Source organism: Rhea pennata, chromosome 16 (assembly GCF_028389875.1).
Source record: "Rhea pennata isolate bPtePen1 chromosome 16, bPtePen1.pri, whole genome shotgun sequence".
Taxonomy (NCBI): Eukaryota; Metazoa; Chordata; class Aves; order Rheiformes; family Rheidae; genus Rhea; species Rhea pennata.
The window spans coordinates 6,588,558-6,614,413 of NC_084678.1; the positions used below are offsets into that span (position 1 = coordinate 6,588,558).

The 25,856-nt window shown below is 48.4% G+C and overlaps 1 protein-coding gene across 1 annotated transcript; it reads right to left on the minus strand.

The window, feature by feature from the left end:
* Positions 1–5,230: 5,230 nt before the first annotated feature.
* MAFB (MAF bZIP transcription factor B) lies at positions 5,231–8,874 on the minus strand. The gene has a single exon (XM_062589138.1). The coding sequence runs from the start codon at positions 8,163–8,165 to the stop codon at positions 7,230–7,232; it is 936 nt and encodes a 311-aa protein (XP_062445122.1). The 5' UTR covers positions 8,166–8,874; the 3' UTR covers positions 5,231–7,229.
* Positions 8,875–25,856: the final 16,982 nt, after the last annotated feature.

Here is a 25,856-nt window from a genome sequence, read left to right on the forward strand (position 1 = left end):
TCTGTGTGGACGCATCCTAGCGTCTCCTGGTATCGCAGTGAAAACGAGTCTGCATAGACTGTACAGTCAACAAAATGGTGTGTTAGAGCTGCGCAATGACATTGTCACTGGAGGAGTTTACTCTGGTATAAACCTTTACCCACTGCCTCCAAAACTGAGGAAGAAAGGAGGAGAGAGAAGTTTGAGATGTTTCTTTAAAGAAAGCACTAAACTTGGTAAAAGGACATAGCTTTCCTACCTTGCTCTCTGCCCCTCATGCCTCAGGATATCATAAATTTTTGATACCAATAAAACAGAATTTTTGATGAGCTGCTATTTTGCATTAAAGCAACTTTACATGCAAAGATTGCATAATAGGAAGTAAAATTGAATTTTGCCTCAGAACAAGTTCTTATTATTAATTTAAATGTTTTTTATATATTTTAGCAGCAGCTTATCATTCTATATATTTAATTTCTTTCAAGTGAGAACACTTAGCATTGGTTTCCTTATCTAAACAAATCTTTTAAGAGAACACATGTATAAAGTGGAAATGCAGTGTTTTGCATCTGTGCCTTAAGACAAACAGTGAAACTTTAAAAGGGGAAATAAAATATGGCAGAGGACAGCTCTTTCCAAAATCTAGTAGCAGTCACTGTGGGACAGGAGGACACATCACTTTCCATACGTGGAATGCTCTTTTTCTGTCTTTACTATGGTTGCAATATTTATTGCAGCTATATCATGACAAATTTATAAATACAATATACACCCAGTGGAGCATTTCTGTTTAAGGCATAGGTTTCTCAATATCTTAGGTGTCAAATACACTGCAATCCATTTTCTAGCACTTCCATATAACATGATGGGCAGGACTAGCTCACAAATATAAATAGTGTCTTCCCTCTCTTGGATGCAATAGCAAGAAATTGTTTTGTAGCACTTCATGCTGTGTTCAAAATTCACTACTGAAAGCCACCTTTTAAAAAGTATGAAAAGGCAGCATCAAAAGCTCTTTCCCCCCTCTTCTTCTTCTTCTTCTTTTCCTTCTTCTTCTTCTCCTTCTTACATAAAACAAAAGTCCAGTGTGGGATCTTAAGAGACCACTGCATGCTGCATTACCGAACACTCTAGGCAGGATTATGCAATAAGCTATTTAGAGTGTGTATGTGTGTGCATGTTAACTTCAGATTTACTGTAACCTTAACAGATTGAAACATAACGATTTAAAAAAAGAAAGCAAAGCTTGCTCAAATAAGGAGCAAAATTACCGTTTCCCCCTCGATGGCAGGGAAAGTGCTCTTTCGATTTCATCAGAACGATGCAGAAATTAAAATAATAATAACAAAAATTAAAATAATGCAAGGGAAAAACCAGAGGCACCCCTGGAGCGCGGCGGTGGCAGCAGCGGAGGATGCTGGCAGGCCGGAGGCGCGGGGCGTGGAGCCGAAGCAGCGCGGCGCCCGCAGCCAGCGCTCCGCGCCCGCGCTCCCGGCCCCGCTCCGCGCCCCGCGCCCGCTCCGCGCTCACCTGCCCGGGCAGCAGCACGGGCCTGGCTTCCCCGCGCACGCGGCTCCGCGGCCGCGGAAGGCCGGGGGGCTCGCCCGAGCGCCGGAGCGGGTTTATCTGTCCTCCGCGAAACCTGACACCCACAGCCCTGAAGAGCTTCCCTGACCTTGGTCTGTCAATCACAGAAAACAACCAGCCTGCCAGAGCCAGACGGGCACTTAGCCAGCTCAGAAAGAAAGGAAAAAAAAATAAACCCTAAAACAGCTGGGAACAGTTATCTCGCAAGCCCTGGCTCATCCTACTAACACCCCAACGTGCTTGCCACCCCAACGTTGAACGCTCCTCCACCGTATAGCAACACCACTCAGCATCTCTGGAAAGTCTTGGGCTAGTGTTTCTATCTTTACTCCAAAAAGTCTTTTAGTCTAAGATTCCTCTGCTTTGGAATTAAAGACAATCAGTTTTATACACTCTCCTGGAGGAGAGGAGGGAGGGGAATGTTTAAAGTAGTCTATTAACTGCTTGGCACAGATAGTCTTGAAGTTTTGTGACAGTAAATGGCGGGGGGGGGGGGGGTGTTGTCAATTGTGTTTCCTGCTGGAGTGTCTCGTTTAACTCTGGGAGCAGCCCTCGCCAGTAGTCACCTCTGCCCCGGACGGGGGATGCAATGCTCGCTACAGCTGTTAGCAATAGCTCTTGCAAAATTGCGAGATCAAACAAAATAATACGATTTTCACTGAAGGGAATCGTTCTCCTGGGCTATACGAGACCACAGTTTAACTGTCGTCCGGCAGCCAAATTTGGCTGCACGAACCTCGGGCTCTTCCCCACCACACGCCCCGTTCCCGAGGGTGCAGGGCAGCTGGCCCTCCCCGCCGGGCAGCGCCCTGCGCTCCCCCCAGCGCAGCCCCAAGCCCCAGCGCCGGGCCGGGGCCGGTCTCGGCGCCCCGAGCTCGTCCTCCCCGTGGGTGCAAGGAGCGGCTGGAGGTGGGACCCAGCCCCGGCTGCACGGGGTCTTTGGGGGCAGTTTGACCCCTTCTTGCTCCGGAGAGCCTCGAGGGCTGCTGCTCCGTCGCCTGCCCGTCTGCGGGGTCCCCGGCGGGCGCTGGGCAGCGCTCAGCCCCTCGGAGCTGCGCCCTTCGCGGGACGCTGCCGGGGTTGCAGCCCGCTCCCTCCTCCCGGCCGCCCCGCGGAAGGCCAGGCCGCCGGGGCTGGCTTCGCCTCCGCGGGGCGGCGCGGAGCGGGGCGGAGCGGGCCCCCAGCCCCGGCCGCGGATGGGCGCGGATCCCTCCTCGCGCTGGGCGCAGTGACTGCACCGAGGGGCAGAGAGGGCGCACGCAAAGCGGCACCGCCAGAGTGGGGGAAGGAAGGGGGATAAGCGGAGCTTGGGGAGAAAAGTTGCTTTATGCCCCGCAGCTTCTCCCTAGCGCTGCGGAAGGAGAGCGGGAGCCGGGCTGCGCCCCACGCCCTGCTCTGGCCCCGCGCAGCCCCGGCCCTCGGGGCCGTCCCCCCGGCAGCGCTGGCCGCGGGGCAGGCGAGAGGCACCGTCCTTCTCCTTTTGCTTCAAGAAACTTCTTTCCATAGTGCCCCCGACTTCTGCGGCGACAGCCCTTGACAGATCAGTAACGAGCAGGGAGACATCAAAGTAAACACGCGGGGAGGGCAATAAGGCGGCAAAGCCGAGGGGCGCCGTCCTGCACCCCGGCCCGGGCTGCCGCCGCCACCGCCGGGACCGCTCGTCCCGCTGCCGCCGCTGCATTGCCCCCCGCCGGGACAGGGCTGTCCCCGCTGCAGGCCGGACCGCGCCGAGCACAAGCGCCGATGGCTTTGGCTCGCCTCGGCACGGAGCCGCCGGGCCCGAGCCGGGCGGGGGCGCGCACGGCGGGGGCACTCCGCTCCTGTCCCCCGTGGTGCTGGGTTTTGCTCGGCTTGGCGGAGCCCACTGAGCACTTGTGGGTCGGAGTCCCACAAGCTCAATCTGTGCTGGCAGTGGTGGCGCCGATTGCTTTTTTCTTTCTTTTTCCTTTTTTTTTTTAATCAGATAAATTAAAACTCAGAAATGGCACCGAGCGCTGCAAACTCGCCGGCCGCCGCAACCGCTCTCCCCATATAAAGGATCTGCCCCGCCGCTGACACAGTTCTGCGGTGGGAATCCGGAGGGCTTTTCTAAGGCCTGTTTTGCTATTTTTTGTTGTTGTTGTTGTTCAATTAGCCCGAGTGATTTATTCAATGCATGCATGAGGGGACATTAATATGCGGTGGCAGTTCCCACAAACAATATTCCTCTCAGGCTTTCTGCAGCCCTAGCATCTACTGGCAAGGGGGGAGGCAGTGGACGGACAACCGGGTGCTCTCATCCTTTTCCTCTGTAAACTCCTGTCCTCCTTCGTGGGGCGGGAGGGGGCCGCAGGGTTCGAGGTTGGTCTCCACTCCTGACCCCTGTACAGGGGGGCTGAGATCAGCCTCGGGCCCCTGCTCCGCTCTCATCCCAGCAGCCGGCCCAGCTGTCTCCGACAACGCAGGGATGAGGCTGGGATTTAAGAGGGGATTTTGTTTTTAAGTTACTGTATTTGCTTTTCATTTTTTTCCCACACTCTGTTCTTAACCGGTTTGTCCTCCAACCGTGCCTATGTCGTCCCTGCAAAGGCAGTTCGCTGCTGTCGGGAAGAAAAGGGCAGAGAGAGGTTATTATTTCGGTTGTGTGGTGCACTGGATTTTGTTTTTAAGAAGGATTTAAAGTTCAACCTAGTTTTCACACTTCGAGAGCAGCAGCGTGCAGAGAAGCTGCGACCGGGCTCTGGGACTCCCTTTCCCGCACTGGGGCGAAGAGCAGGGGCGATTTCTAACCTCCTCTGGCTGCAATTTAGGGAGCTAGGCGATTATCTGAGCTTGAAAGCAATTAATGCATGGTGGCATTGCCTTACGGTGGGGGAGACCCCTGGGGAAAAAGAGATGCAAAATACACGAGCTCTCTCCTCTTCTGCACATGCAGCTTAAAACTCTTCGAAACTCTGTCCGTTGCTCATGCTTTAGAAAAGGCCAGAATAAATAAACTGTACGGATGAAGCGGAGGAAATTGAACAGCCAGGCCGGATCCTCAAAGAGCCAGGGGAAAGTATAGACGTGCCCAAGCCTTCTGCTTTTTTAATTCAAAAAAAAAAAAAAGAAAGAAAAAAAAGAAAAAGAAAAAAAAGAAAAGAAAAAAAACTACACTTAACATCTCTCTCGCTCGCAGCCCCGGGGTGGCTCACGCCGAAGGAAGGCACGGCCGCGGCCGTCAGCCCCGCGCCCTCCTGCATCACCGCCCGCAGAAGCGCAGCCCACCGCGGGGATCGGCGGAGCGAGGCCGCGGCGCCCGCCGGGCCCGGCCCGAGGCTGCCGCGGCTCCGGGCCCCGTGGGCAGCGGTCGCGCGTGGGAGCCGCGCGTGGGACGCTCCGCCTGGGCCACAGGCGAAGCGGGGCGGGAGGCGCGGAAGGCAGCGGAGCGGGGCCGCGGCCGCGCTGCGCCCCCCCGGCGTGTGCCGGGCAAGCCGCTCCGCCAGCCCTGCTCGGACTTGCGCGCAGGGAGAGCAGCTCGGCGGCTGCTTTTGCTGGACAGCAGTTTGAGGGGAGATTTCAGGTCCCGAAGCTTTTGAACGCGAGACGTTAGAGAAGCAGGTCCCTCCAAGAAATGCCATTTCAATGATTTTAATAAGCAAAATAGGAAACAATTTTAATAACCAAAAACAGAAACCAGTCTGAATAAAACTACAATAGACCAGGTTTTTTAATATTTTTCATATCATAAGCAGGATTTGAAATTGATCCCTTCAGAACTTTACATGAAATAAAAACAATTTTTTCCGCTGCTGCAATGTTTTGATTTCAACACAGTTGAATCAGTAAAAACCAAAGATCGTTTTCTGATGCATGACTAATATCCACAATATTTAAAACTGCAAGCACCATGCTGTTCATTACAATCTTGTTATTACTGTTAATTTATAAACTAATACAAACTTAAAATGCATCCGGCCAGCAGTGCCAGCTATCCTAAAAGGAAACTAAAAAATAAGTTTTCATTTTGGTATTTTTGTCAGTGCAACGTAAAATCCTTTTACTGACCTGCAGGAGGAAAAAAAAAAAAGTAATAAAAACACCCATAAGACTCCAAACTACTACTATACAACTGCAAATAAATTTTGGCTAAAACTTTCACTCGCTGCATAGCGAAGCAGAGAAGCAGATTACAAATCATTGTAAAAGAATACACTTGAAAGTTGCAGTATGTCTTCTTAAAAAAAAAAAAAAAAAAGTTTTAGTTTTATATGCGTTTCCAGCCCACTCATCCACTCCTACATTGATAAACCTAACTTAAATGGCGACATGAATCATTCACTGAGATTGCAGCTTAACTTGTAACAAGTTTTATTATTATTTCATTGAAAATCAAGGGGCAGTTGTTTCTTAAAAGGAACTAGTATCTCGTCCGTTCCTCGCTTCCTGAGTGTATAATCAGAAGGGAGACTGTATGGCCAAGTCTAACCACTACAGGCTGAGAATTGTCCTGACGGCGAAAGAGCTTCACTGCCACTTTAAAGCGTGGAGGAGGCTCTAGTGACCGATGAGAGCTTTCCCTGTTAAGTTTAGGTCTGTCAATGCCATTCAGGCGGTTTTTTTTTTCTTCTGCCCCAACAAACAAACCAAAATGAAAACTAAAAAAAAAAAAAAAAAAAAAAAAAAAAAAAATACAACTTAAAAGTGCACCAGATATACAAAGTTTTTTTTTCTAAATGCAAAAATGCCCATAACTTTAAGTGTCTCTTTAATACCAAACAAACCGTATAACCAGCCTGCTGAAATGTTTTGCTTTTTTTTTTTTTTTTTTTTTTTTTCCTGTGCGGTTTGAAGTAGCAGATATTTACAAGCCAACAACCATAAAAGAAAATAAGAGAGCAAAACCAACGAACAAAACTGCACAAGCAGTAAAAAGTTTTGATAACTTGTGATGTTTTTCTTATCGATGAAACAAAACAACAGAAAGCTATGATCGATGATCAACATGCTAAAGTTAAACAAGAAAATGGTACAAAATAGAAATTATTACCATACATGTCCAGCATGCAGGATTAATATTTTTAATGCAGATTTTCGTATTTTTCTATATAATCAAGCAGGCAATAAAACTGATGAGTTTTTTTTCTTTCTTTCCTTTCTTGGATTGAATGTCCCATCTGAGTCCTGTAACTTATTTCTCAGAGCAGGCAATATATGAAGAGTTTGCATATATTGTCCTTTTTATTTATTCTCTTTTTCCAAGCAGGTAAATTGTGCATGAAATGGTTCTGTAATGTCCTCTCTTTCCAAGCAAGCAGTACGTTATAGATGGCTTGTTCATTGTCCTTTTTATTATTACTCTCTTAAAGTCCATCTCGTTCTGAAAGCAAGTGATCTATAAAACGCTTCGCTTGTCCTTTTCTCATTTGCCTCTGCCTCTATCCCTCTCTCTAACTCGCAAACGAAAGTCGAAAGTTGCACTTTACCTCTCCCGTCCCCACCCCCAGCCTACTTTTCCCACAGCTAATCTAGAAGACTGGATGCTGCAAAAAATCAAGTCTCTATTTTTCTCTCCTTTCTCGCTAGTCAAGCAGACAGATGGATGGAGATGTCAGAGAAGGATGGGAGTGGGGGGGGGGGGGGAAGTTGACAGGGTCGGGGTCGGGGGTTTTTATGTTTTTTTTTTAATTATATTTGTTAAGCACTCACATGAAGAACTCGGGGGAAGACGGGTTGTCACTGGTGGAGCCGGCCTCTCTGAAGCCATTGCTGGCAAGTTTCTCACACTTGAGCTTGTAGGCATCTCTCTCTCTGGCAAGCCGAGTCACTTCTTGCTTGAGCTGTTCCACCTGCTGAATTAGCTGGGTTTTTTCATTCTCCAGGTGGTGTTTCTGCTGGACACGTTTATACCTGCAGGACTGGGCATAGCCCCTGTTCTTCAAGGTCCTCCTCTTCTGCTTGAGGCGGATCACCTCATCTTTGGTGAAGCCTCGGAGGTGCCTGTTGAGCTCCCTCACAGACATGGAGACTAGCTGGTCATCTGAGAACCGGTCCTCCACACTGCTGGAGGGGGGATGCTGCTGGTGCGAGTTCTGGAGCTGCTGGGAGGAGCTGGAGGAGGTGGAGGGGGTGGGAGAGGCCTGGTGGTGGTGGTGGTGGTGGTGATGAGGATGTCCGCTGCCGGCCAGGTCTTCATGGGTGACTGCAGGGTACTGGTGGTGGTGTTGGTGATGATGATGGTGGTGATGGTGGTGGGCCCGGAAGCTCTCAAAGCCTTGCAGCTGCTGGGACACTTGGTGGGACCCAATGAGGGCTTCGACAGCATCTTCTGGGGTGAGGTTCAGCGCCTCAGGGTTCATCTGCTGGTAGCTGTTGGCCATCCAGTACAGGTCCTCCAAGTGGGTCTTCTGCTCGGTGGGGCTGAAGCTGGGTGAGGATGGCACAGAGCTGCAGGGGGTGCTGATGGGGGTGGAGGAGACGGAGCCAGCAGGCTGCAGGCGGGTGCAGTGTCTGCCGGAGCGGTCATTCCTGCCCAGGGGCTCCTTCTTCACGTCGAACTTCATCAGATCGAAGTCGTTGACGTACTCCATGGCCAGTGGACTAGTGGGCAGCTCGGCTCCAATGCTGAGCTCTCCAGCCATCGCGGTCTTGCGGGCACCTCACCCGGCGCAGGGGCTGGAGACCTCACTCCAGCGCGCAGCCTGGAAGAGGGCTGGCCACGCTCCCTTATTCCAAATAAACTTTGGCTTTGCTTTCTCGCTTCCTTTCCTCTGCTCCCCCCTCCACTGTCTCCTCCTCCTCAGCCGCTTCCTTCTCCCGGCTTCTCGGGCTTCTTCAGTCCGGAGCAACAAAGCCAAGGACGAACCACCACCCGGGGCCGCCTGGATGTCTCCTGTCTTTTTGTATCAGCGTTTGCAACGCACCGCAGGCTGCAGCAGCTCCTAGCACTTAGACACCCAGCTGCAAGGAGAAAGGAGCAGTAGCAGAAGGGAAAAAGCAAAACAAAACAAAGATGCTGCCTTCGGCTCTGTGCAGGAAGAAGAAGAGCGGTGCAAAACGCTTAGCCCGTGCCTCTGGCTGGGTTTGTAAGTCCTGAGCCTTCTCCCCGCGGTAGCAGAGCACCGGAGTCTGCCGCAACTTTCCAGTCCGAGCAGGCGGCCGGGGGAGCGCACTGGCTATTTAGCGGTGGTGGCTGGGCTTTGCACGGGAGTTTTCGCTGGCTCTCGCAGTGCAGGGAAAGGGGAGGGAAGAGGGGGAGGAAGGAGGGGAAGGAAGGGAAAAAAAAAAAAAAAAGGAGGAGAGGGGGGACGAGAAAACCCAGGTCTCCGCTGTAGCTGCCGCCTCCAGCGCTCGTTGTGCAGCTGTGATTCGCAGCGCAGCCCCCCTTGGCTTCTTATACGGCCGTGCCCGCCGAGAGCGCGGCGGGGGCCGGGGCCGGCGGCGGCCGCGCCAATGGCAGCGCGGCGGCGGGGCGGGCGGCGGCGGCGGGGCCGGGCGGCGGCGGCGGCGGCGGCGGCGGCGGCGGCGGGGCGGGCGGCGGCGGGGGCGGGCCGCGCCGTGACAGCTCCGCAGCGCCAGCTGAGCGGCCGCCGCTCCCAGCCCCGCTCCTTTGCCTCCCGCGCTCCCCGCTTTCTCCCCCCCCCCCGCACCGTCGCCTGCTCTTTTATTTATTTATTTTTCTCCCCACCCCCCTTCTCCCCTTTTTCGATCTCTGCAGCCCACGAAGGAGGAGGGCTCGGGGACATCCTGCCTGTCCCTTTGTTCTAAATATAACAAAGTCCCTTTGCGCCCGCTCCCGTCCCGCAGCAAATTTCAGCGCAGTCCAGCTCCTCCCCCCCCCCCGCCCCCGCCATCCCACGCGCGCAGATCCCCCTTGCAACTTTATGTAACCGTCCCTCATCCGGAGGGATCGTGGGGGAAAAAAAAAACAAACAAAAATAAGCCGTCGTGCAGCCGGTCCGAGAGGCTAGTCAGCGCGCGCGGCCGCGGGGTGGGTGCGCGGGGGATGCGCGGGGACTGCGGGGGAAGGACCGGCTCGGGAAGGCTGTCAGCTCTCCCCATACAGTCGGGGAAATTCTCCCGGTTATAAGAAGCAAATCGCTCCCTAAAGTAAAGCAAAGGCATTGACACAGACAATCGCAAATATTAGGGAGAGAAGGGAGAAAATATAATTACATTTCACTTCTTGAGGGGACTGTGTTTGCTTTCCTCTGCTGTTCCCTGAGTGAGTGACTGCATGCAAAGAACTCTGCTTGTAAGATTTTTTTTTTTTTTTGGTCCGGTAACAAGATTTTTTTTGAACATTTTGTAACGATTAAGGGAGATTAGGGCTTCTTTTTACACTATTTTAACGCTCAAACAGACAGAAAGTGCGACCCCAAGTGTCCATTTGGAGAATTACAGCAACTCTTCTCGGAGAGAGAAAAAAAACGGAAAAAGGGGAAGGGAGGCGGGGGCGAGCAGCGCAAAGCGCGGAGGAGAGCGGACGGGTGCGGAACGGAGGTGCGGCGCCCAGATCGGCCGCCCTGCTCCATCCACCCATGCCTCGACCTCTACAGCTCTCGGAGCGCCCCAGCTCCTCAGCATCAACGATATTTCCCCTCCCCCTCTCCAATTAAGAAAGAGAGAAAGTTTAATACCTGATTTTTTTTCCAGAAATTAATTAGATGGAAACCGAGTTTCTGGTGCTGGACAAAGAAAGCACTGCGAAAATCCCCAAGTGGAGACACCCCCACCTCCTTGCCGATCTCTGCAAGACCAGGACCCGACCAGGAGGCGATACCGGGACGATACCAGCGGCCCCCGGCCCCGCTCGCCCCATTCCTTCACATCCCCGCGGGCCAGCCGCGGTCGCGCAGGGAAGCGTAGCAGCAAAAGCCCCGAAAGTTTCGGGGGTTCCGCCAGGAGCAGTGTGGAGGGAGGAGGCGGGTGAAATGCCGCTCCGTGTTACAGGCACTCCGGGGATTTATTTTGGGTGGCAACGCGAAAGCCGGGCTGTGTCGCTTGAATTTTTGCCCTTTACATTTGCAGGAGTTCAGTAACTCCTCAGATCTGTGAACTCTGGTGCGCTCCTTAACCCGCCCTAATCCCGCAGCTTTGTCTTCCCCAGGAGGCAACCGAGTCGCCCCCAGACCTAGGTCCTAACCGAGGCCGGGACTGCGAGGCTCCCTCGGGTGCACCGGCTCCTGCGCCGCAGGTTCCCCTGATCCAAACTCGTGCGCGCCCCCAGGCGCCCCCCCCCCCCCCCCGTGTCCTGCTCCTCGCTGCATGCAGCTGGCTTTGGTGGGAAAAGCACCCAGCGGCGTCGGTCGGGGGGTCCGGCTCCGCACGGGCACCGGGCTGCCTCTTTCCCATCGGCGCCGGAATTTGGAAATCGCCGTGTTTTCGCCGCTAGCGAGCGGCACCGAGGCACGAAGCGAAGGAGAGCCGCTGCGTGCGAGGTGCCGCCGCGGCGGGCGGGCGGCCGGGGCCGGGAGCGGCTCGGGAGGCGCCCGCCGGGCCTGGCCCGCAGCTGCGGCCTCCCGGGGGAGGGGGCAGGAGCAGCCGAAAGGCTCCCGGGTGCGTCCGAGATACTTATTATTTACGAGGTACTGCAAGGTGCTTAGGGAGAGCTTATTTTTACCGGCACGTTAAACGTTATCGTTGCAAGTGATGTCACCTAACAGGGAGAAGGGAGACCCTGGAGAGCGTTTGGAAAGCTTGGATTCAGCCTTGGAAAATATGTCATTAGCTGGCTAATACTTTTTCTCTCATAATTACTGAGGTATATTCACAAGGTGGAGCTACTGAAAGGCGGAGAAAGCCCTGATCTGATTATCTCCCTGTCCTTACACACACTGTCTCTTTCCTTCATCTTTTAAACTCTGAACTGTGATCGGTTCTACGAGTCCATCTTCATCGTCATAAAATATCCAGGCGCTTTCTGGGTCCGTTTTTCTACTCTTCCATCCTTTGCTCTATTCACCACACGGGCGCCAGGAAATACATCCCACAGAACTTGCGGCGCTGCACAGCTGGCTAAACTAAGAATCCCTTTGTGGCCCGAATCCCTAGTTAGAGGTCGATGCTGTTTATTGTAGAGTTTTGAATTTAGTCGTCAAAGCTTAATCACTCTCGGGTGCATATGCTGGGGTGGATCGCCCTTCGTCTGAGCCGCTTTTTTAGAACAAGCACACGGGGAAAAAAATGATATCGCTGGAGCAGAAGAGGAGGAGGGTTCCTGGGCTGTGCGAAGCGCAGAGCAGCTCAGCGGGGCAGCCCGGGAAGTTTCCCCTCGGCGGGGACGAGGCGCCAAGGTGCTCGGCAGCCGCGGGCGCGGTGCTACGCGCAGGGCGGGCGCCGCGCAGCCCCGGAGCTGCGGCCGCGGCGGGTGAGGGGGCACCGGGGAGGGGGGGCACCCGGCAAAGGCGCAGTACCCTCCCGCCCGCCCTGGCCGCGCCGCTGCGCACCCGCGCCTCTCCTCTGAAATATTCCGGGCAATTTTTGTTGAGTCGTGACCTACTCCCGACACCCCAAAACTGCTAATTCAAGTGGGGCATTTCCCCTCCCTCCTATTTTTTACGATACATTTTTTATGCTGGTTTCAACTGAAGAATTACTTCTTCCCCCTTCCTTCCCTGTTCCTCCCCCCCTCCCCTTCTCACATGCCCCGTCAAAATCGGGAAGAGTTCAAACAAAATGATAGTGTCATTTCAGAGCAGCGCCAGCCGGCGCGTCCGCGCAGATCAGGGCAGCGAGGGGCTTGAAGCCACTGAAATTTGAAAGCTCGCTCTTAAAACTGATGCATACAGATACCTATATGGACGTGGTTTGCAAGGGCTTTTGCCTGAATCGGAGATTTGATATCTGAAAGGGAATTGTATTAGGGAGATATTCTAGTTCCCAATTCTTAGAAACAGTAGAGCTAGGTAATTGATAAAAATAAGAAGAGTCTCATATATTTTCCACGCTACTGCTTCTTTGAGAAGCGCTTCTCGGTTTTGGTAACTGACTGCTACATTTTCCCCTGAATTAGCTTTTTCTTCGCATAACATTAGTGGGATATGTTGTCTGAAATGGTAGTTTTGTTAACAAACAAACACACAAACCGAAATCACCCATGGCTAGCAGTCGGCTCTGATGGAGGAAAGGAACATCACTTGACTAATTCTTACCTCCCCTCGCTAGATTTTTAATTTCTTAAATTGCAAGCAGACACCGTGCTGTTTGTCAGGGTTTCTTTTCCCCTGTGTAAGCAGCAAGGGACCTGGTTAATCATCTATCGCAGATACATGTGCATGAGAAAGAAAAGTGTTGATGTTTGCTTGTTCGGGTTGGTGAGAATGGCCCACGGATTTAGGATTAAATTACTGGTGGTAATCATAACTCTTTGTTTCCTCTCTCTCTGTCTCTCTCTCTTTTCTGCTGGGATTGTCAAAGTAAAGCACGCAACATTCTTTGGTCAAAGTCTGCACAGCAGCTTTGCAGTATAAAATAAGCTATTGTACTGTCCTGGGTTAACTGTATCTCTCTTGATTTTAGCCTGAACCGGCTGAAAGCAAGGCAAATCCCAGTACTAACGTTAGATCCGTTTTCACAGGTGCATCTGTGAGAAGGAAGCGGAGCAACACTTCATAAGGGTAGGTTTTGTGCGGGTATTTTTCTTCTCTGAGGCTTCGCAGTGTCCAGCGTTAAGCCCCGGTTTGGGGAGGAGGGTGTTTGGATGGGGAGAGTCCTACGGAATAGGGCGCGTTGCAACGCACCCGGACGCGGAGCATAGCGTGAGTCAAGGCGTTCGTCTGAACGCACCACGGTCAGCTAAAAACACGACTTCGTCCGCGCGGAGTTTGGTGCGGGCTTGCCTCCCGGCTCAGGGACGTGTCACCTGCACGTCGCAGTTAACCCGGACCGAGTCCTGCCAGGCGCGCACATTTGCGCACCCGCTTTCAGCCCATCAGCCCGACGAAACCTCTCCTTTCCGCAGCCCGGGCGAGCACACACCCCTGCCGCTTTTGGAAAGCAGCGCGGAATGAGTCCGGCTGGTGGCAGGGCTGCGGCGGGGCCGGTGCGGGAGCGGGGCGCCGTGGGCTTTCCGCGGAGCGCGGTGCGGGGCCGCTGCCGCCCGCGAGTGCCTCTGCGGAGAGGGAAGTGCGGCTCCGCAACGGCACCCTGTACCGCTAGTCCGGGCTTTCGCTCCACGGTGCGGGGGGGGGGGGGAGGGTGTCTTCGAGACGGAGGAGCAACATTTCACCGTCCTCTGCAACATCCCGTGGAGGGTCCTTGGCAGGGAGGCAATCGGAGAGCAGAAACATTCTCCTTTTAGATATTTCTTTCACCTTATCTCACCGCCACCGTCCTGTGCCACAGATGAGTCGACCCTAATTTGTTTTCTGGGGGAATTTGTCTCTTTCTCATCATTTCCAAACTCTACAGCCTCTGCAGCCCCTCCACCCCAACACACCTGCATGCTGTCACTAATATTCCCCTTGCTACCATAGTAAAAATCTTTCTATCAGAAATACCCAATCCAGAAGCATAGGTTATGAGAAGCAACAAAATACCCTGTTCAAACCTCACTTTCCTGCTGAGCCTGCTGAGCCTCTGCTTCTCACTCGAACCCTGACTTGCCGAGTCCTAGATATGAGCCCTTTTAGGAGCATTTAGCTGATAAGCAATACCAAAACTTTTCTGAAAGATCAGAGTAAGCCTCTCAGGTTTGAATTAGCCAGTAGAAGCTGAAGAACTGTAATAACTGCAGCCATATCTTGAAACACCATTTCATGTCATTCAGAGGTTTCTCAAATACTTCAGAATTTGGGCTACTTCTTACTAGAAAAAATTTCTTGACTGCTTGTCTGATCTCCTTTGTGATCACAAAGAGACTACATGGATTACTGCATGGGAAAAGTGATCTTCCGGAGGTTTTTAGCATCCTAGAAAAAGATGTAGAAAAGGAGAGTGTCAGGAAGAAAGGGAAAGTGATCCTGACCTATGCCCAATGTCATAAAGATATCAACAGCCAGGAGACCTTCAAGGAAAGGTCAGCCTCCACCTTCCAAGAAAACATCAGCCGCTAGTCTATTCCGTTTTTTCCAAGGGGCTCAATATGAGGCATTCACGACGATCAGACCTTTAGATGGTCAAGAAGGAGAGAAGGAAGATCTGGCCTCAGTCATGCTTGAGACAATCTGGGGCCATACAAGCATGCTTTCAAGAAAGACCAGTGTTGCTGCAGGTTCACCAGTTGAGGCATCAGAAAGGATACTCACAGCAGAGCTGAGAGCATCCCGGGCGCCTTGCAGGAGCCAGGGACTGGCATTACAGACCATGAGTCCATATGCATGCTCTAACACCCACTGGGATCTGTGCTTTCATTCAGATGATTTGTAATTCCTTTTCATTGCACAAAGTCCTGGATCCAAAAAATGCTTATATATGGAAAATTTTTGGAATTTCCTTTCCAGCATTTGCTGCATAAGGATTTAAATATAATCATAAAGCCCATACTATATATTCTTCTTCTTGCTCTTTGCACCTTTAGTCCCCATTAGGGATTTAGTTTTGTTTCTGTTTTGACAGCCACTGTATATATGTGTTTGTGGTTGTTCTGTACGGTTTCCTGATTTAATATCTGTGCACTTACAGGAGAAGGATGCACAGTTAGCATTTTTTGCTCAAAGTATTTTTCAAGCTCCTTTTTGATGTACTGGTCAGTTCTGCAGCTTCTGTGCTCTTGCTGATCAGAGGAGGAAGGATCAGGTTTATTGTGCCCCATGGGAGTGAAGTGCTGTTTGTTCGCCTAAGGAAACTCAGCTCTCTTCCTACACCAGCCCCTCCATATACATCCAGGTGCAAAAGAAAAGCAAGGAGGTTCTAGCAGAAGGTATTTAGTAGAAAGCTGTTATTCAGTGAAATTAAAGACCTTTTATGCATTTCTGAGACATAAGGATGAGCAGAATGGGAAATGAGGTGGCTTTTGAAAAGCCTTCGCCTTCCTTCCTCCCCAAACATTTTAAAGTCCTAAATATCAGGACGAAAGAGGAGTGAGACAAAGAAAGGGAAGGATTTGGGGAAAATACTTTTGTCTGGCCTTCTTTCTAGTCTGAGGAATACTTACTCAGCTTTTACCAAGACAGGGGAAAGAAAAAGGATCACAATCTTAGTGTCTTTTACATATAAACAGACTCACAGCCTTACTCCCCCCCACCCCCCTAGACTGCATGTTTTCAAAATCAGGATGTAAATTTTGCTCAGTTTGCTCAAACAATATGTTTGGCTTATAATGTAGCTTGCCATTTTCTCCCTGGGAAATAAAGCTGCATTTTAGTATGTGTGTCTGTGTGGTTGCAGCACTTTGTGAACACCTTCCAGCTTAAATCTTCCTAGGCCTCCCGGCCGTCGAAAAGTTGAAGAAGTTTCCCTTCGCTGGCTTTACAAGGATCCTACGGATGGTCAGCCGGGAGTGGATCTAATGTGACTTGGCCGGGACCCATGGAGGGTTTGCCAAGTTGCTTGCTGTCCCTAGGGCAGGCTGCAGTTTCCGTGTAACCGTTTGCCTTCGGAGTGTCTCCACGGAATTGTTAAACTCATTTTTGCAGGACAGTGTTGCCACAAATCCTCCCTGTTTCCTAAGCAAAATGCTCTCTGGCCAAATTGGCCAGTTGCTCTATGGGTCATTCTGTGATCCCATAAATTGTGACTGCATCTCCCCAGCTGGAGAAAGGACGAGCAGAAAAATGCAGCAAGGAGAGAGTCAGTGCGAGGTGAGTGCGGGCTGCTGTGAAAACGAAGCGTGGTCTCTGAAGGTAACTTCATTTCTGTGTCTATTTTGATGGCAGTACTACGTGGCACACTGAATTTGCCATATTAAAGGAGATAATTTCTGCTTGTTTTACTCTGCTATGATCAATACCTCACATGCTAGTGAAGGCAAAATATATACCAAAACGTGCAGCATACACGCTGCAAGGTAGAAAAGTAACAGCTCCTCCAACAATCAGTGTATCAGGCTATGTCTGATTCAGTTATTCCCTCTTGTAAACAGAGTATTTGGCTGACCAATAATTTCAAACATTGACTTAATTTTTAAAATATATATTTATACCCTTTGCAATTGAAAAATAAAAGCAAAATATATTTTTTCTGATTACTGTAAGCTAATCTACATATATGCAATAAACTACCACTTCGTACATTTTGTAAGCATTATGAAAGGCACGTTTATACTTGTCTGGAAAGCGTTCTCTATGAATCTTCATGCTTTCAGTATGAGTGCCCTGTTTATATTCAATCTTAACTCTGTATTTCTAGGCGTTTTAATAACTGTGTTTTCATCCTTCAAACATCCAGATAAGGAACTTCACCCTTTAAAGTTGTGATTGCACCTCAGCAACCTCTCTCTTGGCAATGTATGTGTGGTTTCTGCTTTGTTTTGTTTTTCTGGCTTGAATTAACACGTGCTTCAAACTTCTAATACACTTCTTTAATAACTGTTTTTTTAAAAAAGGAGAAAATAGAGAAATTCATCCAAGAATTCCCAGCTGGAGACATCTGTTCAGCAGCAAGTCACCTGATGAACAGTTCTAACCAGCCAAGTGTGAGCTATTTTTATGGGTTCAATGTTTTAAAATAGATTTTTTTCTCTCTTAATTAATACCTTGCTAGACATTTCAGTAGATTCCTTCACTAGTTTTCATGGACTTGGATTAATTTCTCCTGAAAGACTAATATAGTCCAAATCAAGTGATCTGTTGATAGTTCTATTCCAAAACCTAGTTGGCTCACTGAAACCAATAGGAACCAGTTAAATGCCTGAAATAAGGTTTCCACTAGGGTAATCAGGTTTCCCAGGAGGTGATGGATTTGATATATAGCCTGTCATGATGAGCTGCAGGCATTCAGCACCTCTGAAAATCAGGCCATAGCAGCTTTCAGCAAATCTAAGGAGATGGGCTGCATGCACATGTAAGTGAGAGTGAGCTGCAGATAGGACTCAAGTCTTCACTGATCTGGAAAGGGAGGTTGTACTGTTCTGGCTTGAATCACATGATTTGTCATCTTATTTAGAAGTTGTTAAGCTTAGGTGAGCTTGTGTGATCTAGTCTATACAAACTCAGCCTGAACCCCACCTCAGTTTATTTGTCCATGACATTATCCGACTCCTCTTCCACTTCCACAGCTCCTCCTGTGGTACTTCATGAAGTGCTGAGCATTGCTCCTGCACACACCTCCCTGCCATCCAGGCTCTCAAAGAAAGCTCACAGAAGCTAAGGCTGTTCTTACATTTATTTTTCTGCTTTTCTTCTCGTCTCTTTATCGTACCCAGAAGGACATCTGAGGCACAGAGCCTGTGCCTCGGTTTTTGAAATCTCTGCTGGAGCAGGACCATGGTTTGGCTGCTGAAGGGAGGAGAAGCAGGCCATATTGGCCAAGGAGAAGACAGGAACCAGAGCAGGTATGGATCCTTCCATCCAGCCCACACTGGGGAGAGCTGCAGGCTGCCAGCAGGTGGGCTATGGAAAGCAAAGCAATAGATACTGAGAACAAGCAAAGGGCTTGGAGTGTTGAAAGGTTACAAACGTTCTGAGTCATTTATTTCTTTCCCTGTCACTTCACACTTTGATCTTGGTGAGATGTGCAACAAGATACTCTTAGGTTAAAAAAAAAAGAAAAAGAAAAAAAAAAGAAAAAAAAAGTCATTTTTTTTCCCTGCTACTCTTTTTTTTATCAGAAATCAGGTGGTCCTACCAAAGACAACTTCCCCTTCAAAAGCTCAGTCCAGTTGAACTGTGTAACCTGTTGGGGGGTCTGAGGAGTGTGATTTATGGGATGGCAGGGGAGAAGGGATGGGAACAGGTAGCAACAGGTGAAAAGGGAAGAAGTCAGTGAAACCTGGAGTGTGGAACAGTGCCCACCAACTCCAAGCAGCATTTCTGCAGGATGCTAGAGATCCTCCTGCTCTCCAGCCAGGCAGAAAACTCTCAAATAGCCTGTAAGCAGCTTGTCTGACTTGATTTGACATTCATAGGCTCTTCTACAGCTTAGAATGGTACCAGATGAAGTTGTCAGGCTTTCCATGTGCTCTGGAAGGCACATGGGAGTGTTCACAGGTGCATCCTGTTTCTGGTGGGAGATGGAAAACTTTCCAGGTAGACAGCACATTCGGTCTGTTGTGTGGCAATGGGGCCTCCCACAAAAGACACCACCAACAACAGGTCAAGTACCAATTCCCTCCCTGAGACAGGGCAACAGCCAGTGCCCACATTACCTTTCTGAATTATAGCACTAAAGAAGGACTGAGCTTTTTCTCCTCTTTTACTCTTTTCCTTAGAAAGATTAGGGAGGAAGGACTGAATTATTTGCCCTTCTTCTGGGAAAAAAAGATGGAGCTTTGAACTCTTCTCCACACCCCAGTACCTGATAGAGTTCATTAAATGAGTAGAGTAGATCCAGAGCCACCACTTGCCTGCACTGTCCAGATAGAAGTACCTGGAGCAAAACTGCATGGAGACCCTCTCTCCTGAGGACCACTGACAGGGACAAATCAGTCCAAGAATAGTTTAGAAACAGGAACATTAGAGCAACTTCCAGATCCTTTCTACATTTCTCCCTACTGAGTTACTTGCTGCAGGCAAGAATGGGAGGTCACAGGTGGAGAACACACTAGGATCTCCCCTTTTTCTTCCCTTTGAGCCACCTTTAATTAACCATTTCTTATCTTTCAAAAGAGAATGAGGTTTTTCTCCACTGAAAAGAGAGGAAACAGTTTTGGAAAGCTATATTTTAACTGATCAGCCTGGGAGCGGGGAGGCTGAGGGAAGAATCACTGTCATGGAATTAACTTTATGAAATAAAATCAAATCTCCACCCTGTTTAAACATGAGGAAAACATCACAGAGGCATCTTGCTGCACCAAGTGGTAAACATGCCTGTGTATTATATCACTTATGGCTTCCTTTAGAGTTTTATGATGCTGTTCTCAATTACTGTGTTTGCTTTTGTAATTAGAGTGCAAAAAACATTGTGAAGGCAAATTATAGCACTAACTTATCCTTTCAAAATAACCTATTTACTCAGTGTGTTCCCTAGAAGATTCACTTTATTCAAGGGACTTCAGTGAAGGACTAACCTTCCCTACTGAAAGTGTAGGAAGATACATTTGCTGAGGGGGAAAGGAGAGGAGGAGAAACACATTTTTGCCCCAGGATTTTGCTATGATTAAACCACTGAAACTGTTATAATTTTCAATAGGGAGGGTTCTCCAAGCAGTTTGAGCACCTGATGGAACTGGGGAAAATCAGTTTTATTGCACTGCCATAGTTTTCCTGGGGGCCTTGGTCATGTTACTTTTCTTCTCTGTGCCTGTTTAACTGGGTAAAAGTCTCCTGTGGAAGAGCTAGCATATCACTCTACAACCATATAAATACGTAAATGAAGGTGAATATATCCTCCAGTATTTCGTTCTTTTGCATGAAGGTAATTTAGAAAGCAGCTCTCTGCAGTTTATGCTTTTATGTTTATTCAGTCTTGGTGCTGCACTCCCTTTACACAGAGGCTGATTCTCTGTTCAGGTCTAATGATGACACATTGCTTTGGGCCATGTTACCCTAAGTGCTCCACAAAGTTTCTGTGCAAAGACACCAGAGCACTGTGCGGCTTGGCTTTGCTCTTTGTCTAGTGGTGTTTCACTGAGTAATTTCTGACCAGCTGCACCACATGTGATGCCCTTTTGTTTTGCTCTAGCTATTGAGTGTCATCAGCAGAGATATGATCTTCCTTTAAGGCAGGTCGATTTTGTATACAGAAGGCTGGAGCCTAAGCCAGCTGTGCACTTTGTCTTTGAATTCAGCAGAGGAAAACCTTTATCCAAGTCTGAACTTAGATACAATAAAGTTCTGCTTAGAGTGGAATGGAAGGAAAGTCTCCAGTTGTTACTGTTCCCAGTTTGCCAAGGATCTGTGAATCTGTGTCATTTTTTGCACTGAGCTAAAGGGCTTGTATCTGCAGAGAAACCTGTTCCAAAGCCAAGTAGCATTTATCCATAGCCAAGTAGCATTCCTGCATCCCTGTAGGGCTTGGCACAGGAAAGTGCCCTGTGGCATGTAGCTCTCTCATAAAGCATATTCTCCTCCTTCATGGCCCCAAAGAGTTGGCTTGGCTTGGCTTGGTTTCCTAGCCAAGGTTCAGGAAGATTTCAAGCTCAGTGCTTGACACCTGCCTAGCACAGCCCACGTGTGCCCTCTGTTAGAACTCCGAGTTGTCATGGAATGGTCTGGACCTGAGTCGAAAAAAGGATACCTGGAAAAGACATGGCCTCCAGAGTGGTGGTGACCCACACTGTTCCCTGCCATCCTCCGTGCGGCGTGTCCCAAAGCCGGGAGCTGCCCCCATCCCAGCGTTGCTAAAGCACAGGCTGCTCCTGACCCAGCAGCTTGCGAAGAGGCACCCTTCTCTGCCCACGACAGGCTGAACAGCCAGGCTCCGAAGCATTCGCCTGCGCTGGCTGTGACTGCTCCTCTTTCCATTGAACAAGGGCCTGGTTTTCTCTGGCATGAGAAAATCTGACCTGTATTTTTGTCCTTTGTTTGGGGAAAAAAAAAACAAAAAACAAACAAACAAACAAACAAAAAACCCACATTTCCCTATGAGGTCACTACAAGCTCTTTTCTTCTTCTTCTTCTTCTTCTTCTTCTTCTTCTTCTTGTTCTTCTTCTTCTTCTTTTCTTTTTTAATTCCTCTTCTCACTTCTTCTCTGAAATAACTGCCCTAATTTGTATGACTTTGACTGTTGCCATAGATAATTCCCATTCTGTTCGTGCTACAGCTGCTTCAGAGCTTCACCGTAGTACTGCCTTTCCCTGTGCTGATGGCCACTTACTGAACTCACTTTTTCATATCTCTTGGATGGGCCAGGAAAGCTGGTTTCTAAGCCCCTACTTTCCCGGCAGGTGTTTCTTCCTTCTGAGCAAAGGTTAGGTCATGCTCAGATGATTCACTGTGGAAGCTGGTTTTATTACTTTCCATAGATATGGGAGAGCTTCCTTAAAGAAAGAAGCTACAACAGGTGGGATGACTATCCTGGAAAGAAGAATTGACAAGGGAGTTTATCAGAAGTTTTGAGTTCGGCTTTATTATTTAGTATCAAATTCTTTGTTTAATGGCATTAAATCCAAGAAAGTGTCTGGAAGAATGAGTTTAAACTTTATAAACTGTGGGATTATTTGTGAAGCAGACTGGGAAAGACATTTTCTGCCATTCATATGAGTGAAGAAGAGAGACTCCAGTGTTGTGTTTCAAAGTGCCAGATGCACCCTAGTTTCTGTGCTTGTGTGTTTAAAATATGGCCCAGGTTCACTGAGCAATGTGAAAACACGTCTGTAACTCTGACCATGCAATGAAATACAGCTGTAAAACGGGCAAGCTCGATTTTGTTCTGGGAACAAAAGACAGAAGGGTGTTTGTCATCCGGAAGATAAAATTTGAGAAAAACCTACTGTTGTTTCACTAGCTGGATTTTAAAATATATATGTCATCACTGTGTCTTTGTTGCCGGTAATGCTGTTTATTTTGCTCTTCCGTCACGCTGCTCAGGCAGCTAAACTAGACGGGTAGCTTTCCCTGTTTTTCCTAATCAGCGGATCCCTGGCCCCAGCACCTCATCCCTGGGGAACCAGTCAGGCTGCCAGCATCCCAGTGCCACCACAGGCACATCCTGAGGGAGGGCCACCAAAAAACAAGCAGGTGAGAGATGCAAACGTTGCTGTTCTCTTTTCCCAAAAGTCAATAGTTTTCCTAAAATTTCAGCTTCCTGCATTTTTCATTTTCAATGCAAGACTGTTTCAGCAGCTGAAGTGAGAAGATATCCTGCATGTAACATGTGGGAGACTTTTTATGAATAAATGGCTGATGTCCTTTAAAACTGGAGACTTTTAATGCCTTATAGAATTGCAGTGCCTGGATTAGAAACACTGCAGGCACTAGGTGCAACTGTGTGCAAAGATATTTCAAGAAATAGCACAGAGAAAAACTCATATTCCTGTAAGATTTCACAAAAAGATTTTGAAACACCTCCGCTGGAGCACCCATGTTTCCTGATAGTGCTCACAACAAGACAAGGAGATAAAAGTGTAAAAAAAAATAAAAATAAATAAAAGCTCTTTACTTGATGGTATCCTTGTAGCTTTTGCTATTTTGAACCTGTCAACTATTTAAGTAACAGCTTGTCAGTGATCTCGGCCCAGTCGAATACGAGACTTGGTAGCATGGCTGCAAATTGTCAAAGGCTGAGTGATCTCCTGGGTTGTGATTTATGACTCCACGAACAATGACAAGCGAGAAGAAAAGGCCCTGGTGATTTCGGAAGCAGTTGTGGAAACAATTAGATCACTTTTTATTAGGTTATTTATAGAACTCTTCCCTTTAAAAATTAGATCCTTGATGAGTTGCATTTTTCACACACTTGGATGCTTTGTCCTGTTCTCCAGTGGAGGGGAAATCCTGTGGATTCCTTTGGAAACACGGCTGTGCAATGCCTTTAGCGGAACAGGGGCTGGGAACGTCACAGGAGCACACGGGGTTCCCTGAGCGCACCCCCTGCCTATCTGCATCTGAAGCCCTTTGCAGAGATTCCTTTCTGCCAGGCTCCTTGCAGGAATTGCGCTGGTTTCTGTACCATTTTCACACTGCTGCTTGCTCCTGTTTTTTCTGCTGGCCTGGCCTTTGCCTATGACAGAGCTGCAACCTCCTCAGCCTCTGGGAAGTCTCAGAACATTGCTTTATTCTTGGCAAATAATAACAACAACGAAAACTCGGACAAGTGCTGCGCTTGGGGGTTCTTGTATCCTGCTGGTTTTGCCCATTTTTCTTTCCAGTGGTAGACTTACTCATTTGTCATTGTATTTCTATTCCTAATTTCTTCAGGAGCAGTTTATCCATTTTTCTGGCCCCAAGGAGCTGAGCAGCACCAGATTTAGTCCTTTTATAAGGAGTCAGTGGCATTTCCCTCCAGAAGTGCCCAGTGTCCTGCTTTATCAGCTCGTATACATGGCAGCAAACATCCCTGAAAAGACACATTTAACTAGACCTCTTCCCTCCTTAGTTTGCTTTCTTCTAAATTATCAGTCAGGGCTCCCACGTTGTTTTACCCCCCTGCAAACAGCACTGCCAGGTTTTATAGCCTTGGGGATGATACATCGCAGAGCCGTCAGTTCCAAATTCACTTACGGAGAAATGAGCTCCCAAACCTCTTGCAAAGGATTGAAGCTGCTCAGAGCTGGGCTCCCCCAAAGCCTTCCAGCCCAAGCAGCCCCAGTATGGATGCAGGCTCCTGAAAACAGGTCTCTAGGTGTTTAGCACTGTTGCTGAATAAGCTCATTACAACGGGGATTTCTGCTTTGGAAAATAATGAAAGATAAACCCAGAAAATTAACTCTTGCTGTAGAAAGCCCCACTTCCTCCACTCTCCGAGAGGAGGAGGGGCATCTTTGCATCTCCCCAGCACCGTGCATTGAGTGGGACGGGGAAAAGAGCTGTGCTTTGCCATATTCTCTAGCCCAATGAGAATGAAACTTGTTCTCAGCTTTGAGTTTTATTATTCCCTTGCAAAAGTCTCTTCTGTTGTGCTATGCAGCAGCAAAAATCCTTTTTATTGCCATTAAAACGGCAGCCGAGGTGCCCATTATTTTTTTTATTATTATTATTTGTACAGAACTCAGCAAATAAAAATGGGTCCTGGATAAAAGGTGTGTCCTTTCTAGTAAAGCATAAAAAATCTTAATCTTTGGTCCAGAAGCAGTAGATTGCCACAAACAGTCAGCAGCTAAAATCATTAATCTTTGCTGCTTGCCCAACTGGTACTAGTAGTAAAGAAGATAATACACTAGCAGAATCAGTGACCCACTACAAATTGGTCCTGAAAGGTCCACCAGCCTAAATAGACTTTTGCTGATCCAACACTTGTTAGGAATCCCAACAAAGAGACTATTGGCTCATCTGATGAGCCGCTCACTATTGGGCCTTTTGCAATGGCTGGTGATGGATGACCATACCCTCTTTGAGGGGGAAGATGCAGCTCCTGGTATGGGGCCTTTTCTCATCTTAAATTTGTACTCAATAAATCACAGGTGCAGAAGAGACAGCATCAGTTTCATTACACCTACATGCTCCAGTATCAATCATGCCAACACAACGGAGTGCGTGCAGTTCATTTCGGGAAGCTCTTTCTGTTCCAATACCATTTCCATTCCGTCGTGCTGAAGCAGTCCAAAAGCGTTGGGAGTCAGCGGCGAAGCCCGGGCAGAGCCACGGCTGATGTGCTGTAATTGCAGCCTTCAGGCCTGAGGCAGGGCTTAGCTCATGTACTTTGGTTTATGAGCCCCGGCTATAGTTAAAGGTAGAGTCTCAAATAGTTTGGTAAACAGCATTACCCAATTCTGTGGTCACTGCACATCACTTTCATTATTAATCTTGGTTTTTTTTTGCGATTCGCTCTTTAGCACAGACCTTTACTCTGGGTAAACAACAATTGCCCTGGAATGGTTCCCCATTGTGATTATAATATTGCCTTTCTATCTGCTTTATGATATTTGTTTAGATGATGCTATAATTCCATACTTACCATTACAAAAGCCTAATTATAACAAAAATAGAGTTTCCGAGAGTTTCCTCTGTTTTCTCATTTAAAAGAGCCTGTGCCGTGCCCTCTGGCTCGTAGGTACCCTGGTACCTTTGAAAGATATGCCCATTACGACTCCCAATTTATGAATGTGTTGCAGGGCTCACACATTGTTATGTTAACTTCAATGTCAGCAGTTAAAATATATTTAAAATAAGGAGGCTTTAGAGCTTTCAAACTTTATATTTAATGTACATAATCAAATACTTTCACACCATTAAACGTATGTTTAACACTCATCATAAAAACTGTGAACTGTGTTTTTCAAGTATAATAAAAGGTAACAGATTATTATGCCCCGTATGAGTCCAAAATCCACTTTGCCATCTTTACACAGGGAGAATAATTTCTTAGTGCCCAATTATACTCCGATTTGCATAGGAACAACTATGTTTCATGCAATTAAGCTATCACAAAGTCCTGTCATTCTGTAGCATTCTGTTAATCTTTAACTAAACGAAAAGCCATGTCAGCAGAGCACCAACACAGAAAAGATGGGTGTTCAAAGGAACTGCAGTAGGAGCACATTCAGGACCGTCAGACGGAACAAGCTTTTCAAAAGGACACTTCCATTCAGTTTAAACCTACAAGGGTGTTGGGCTGACACCTCCATTTGTTTGCTGTAGGGCTATAAGAGGAGAAAGAGAGAGACTTTCAGTCTTATTAAAGCAGTATTTGGAAT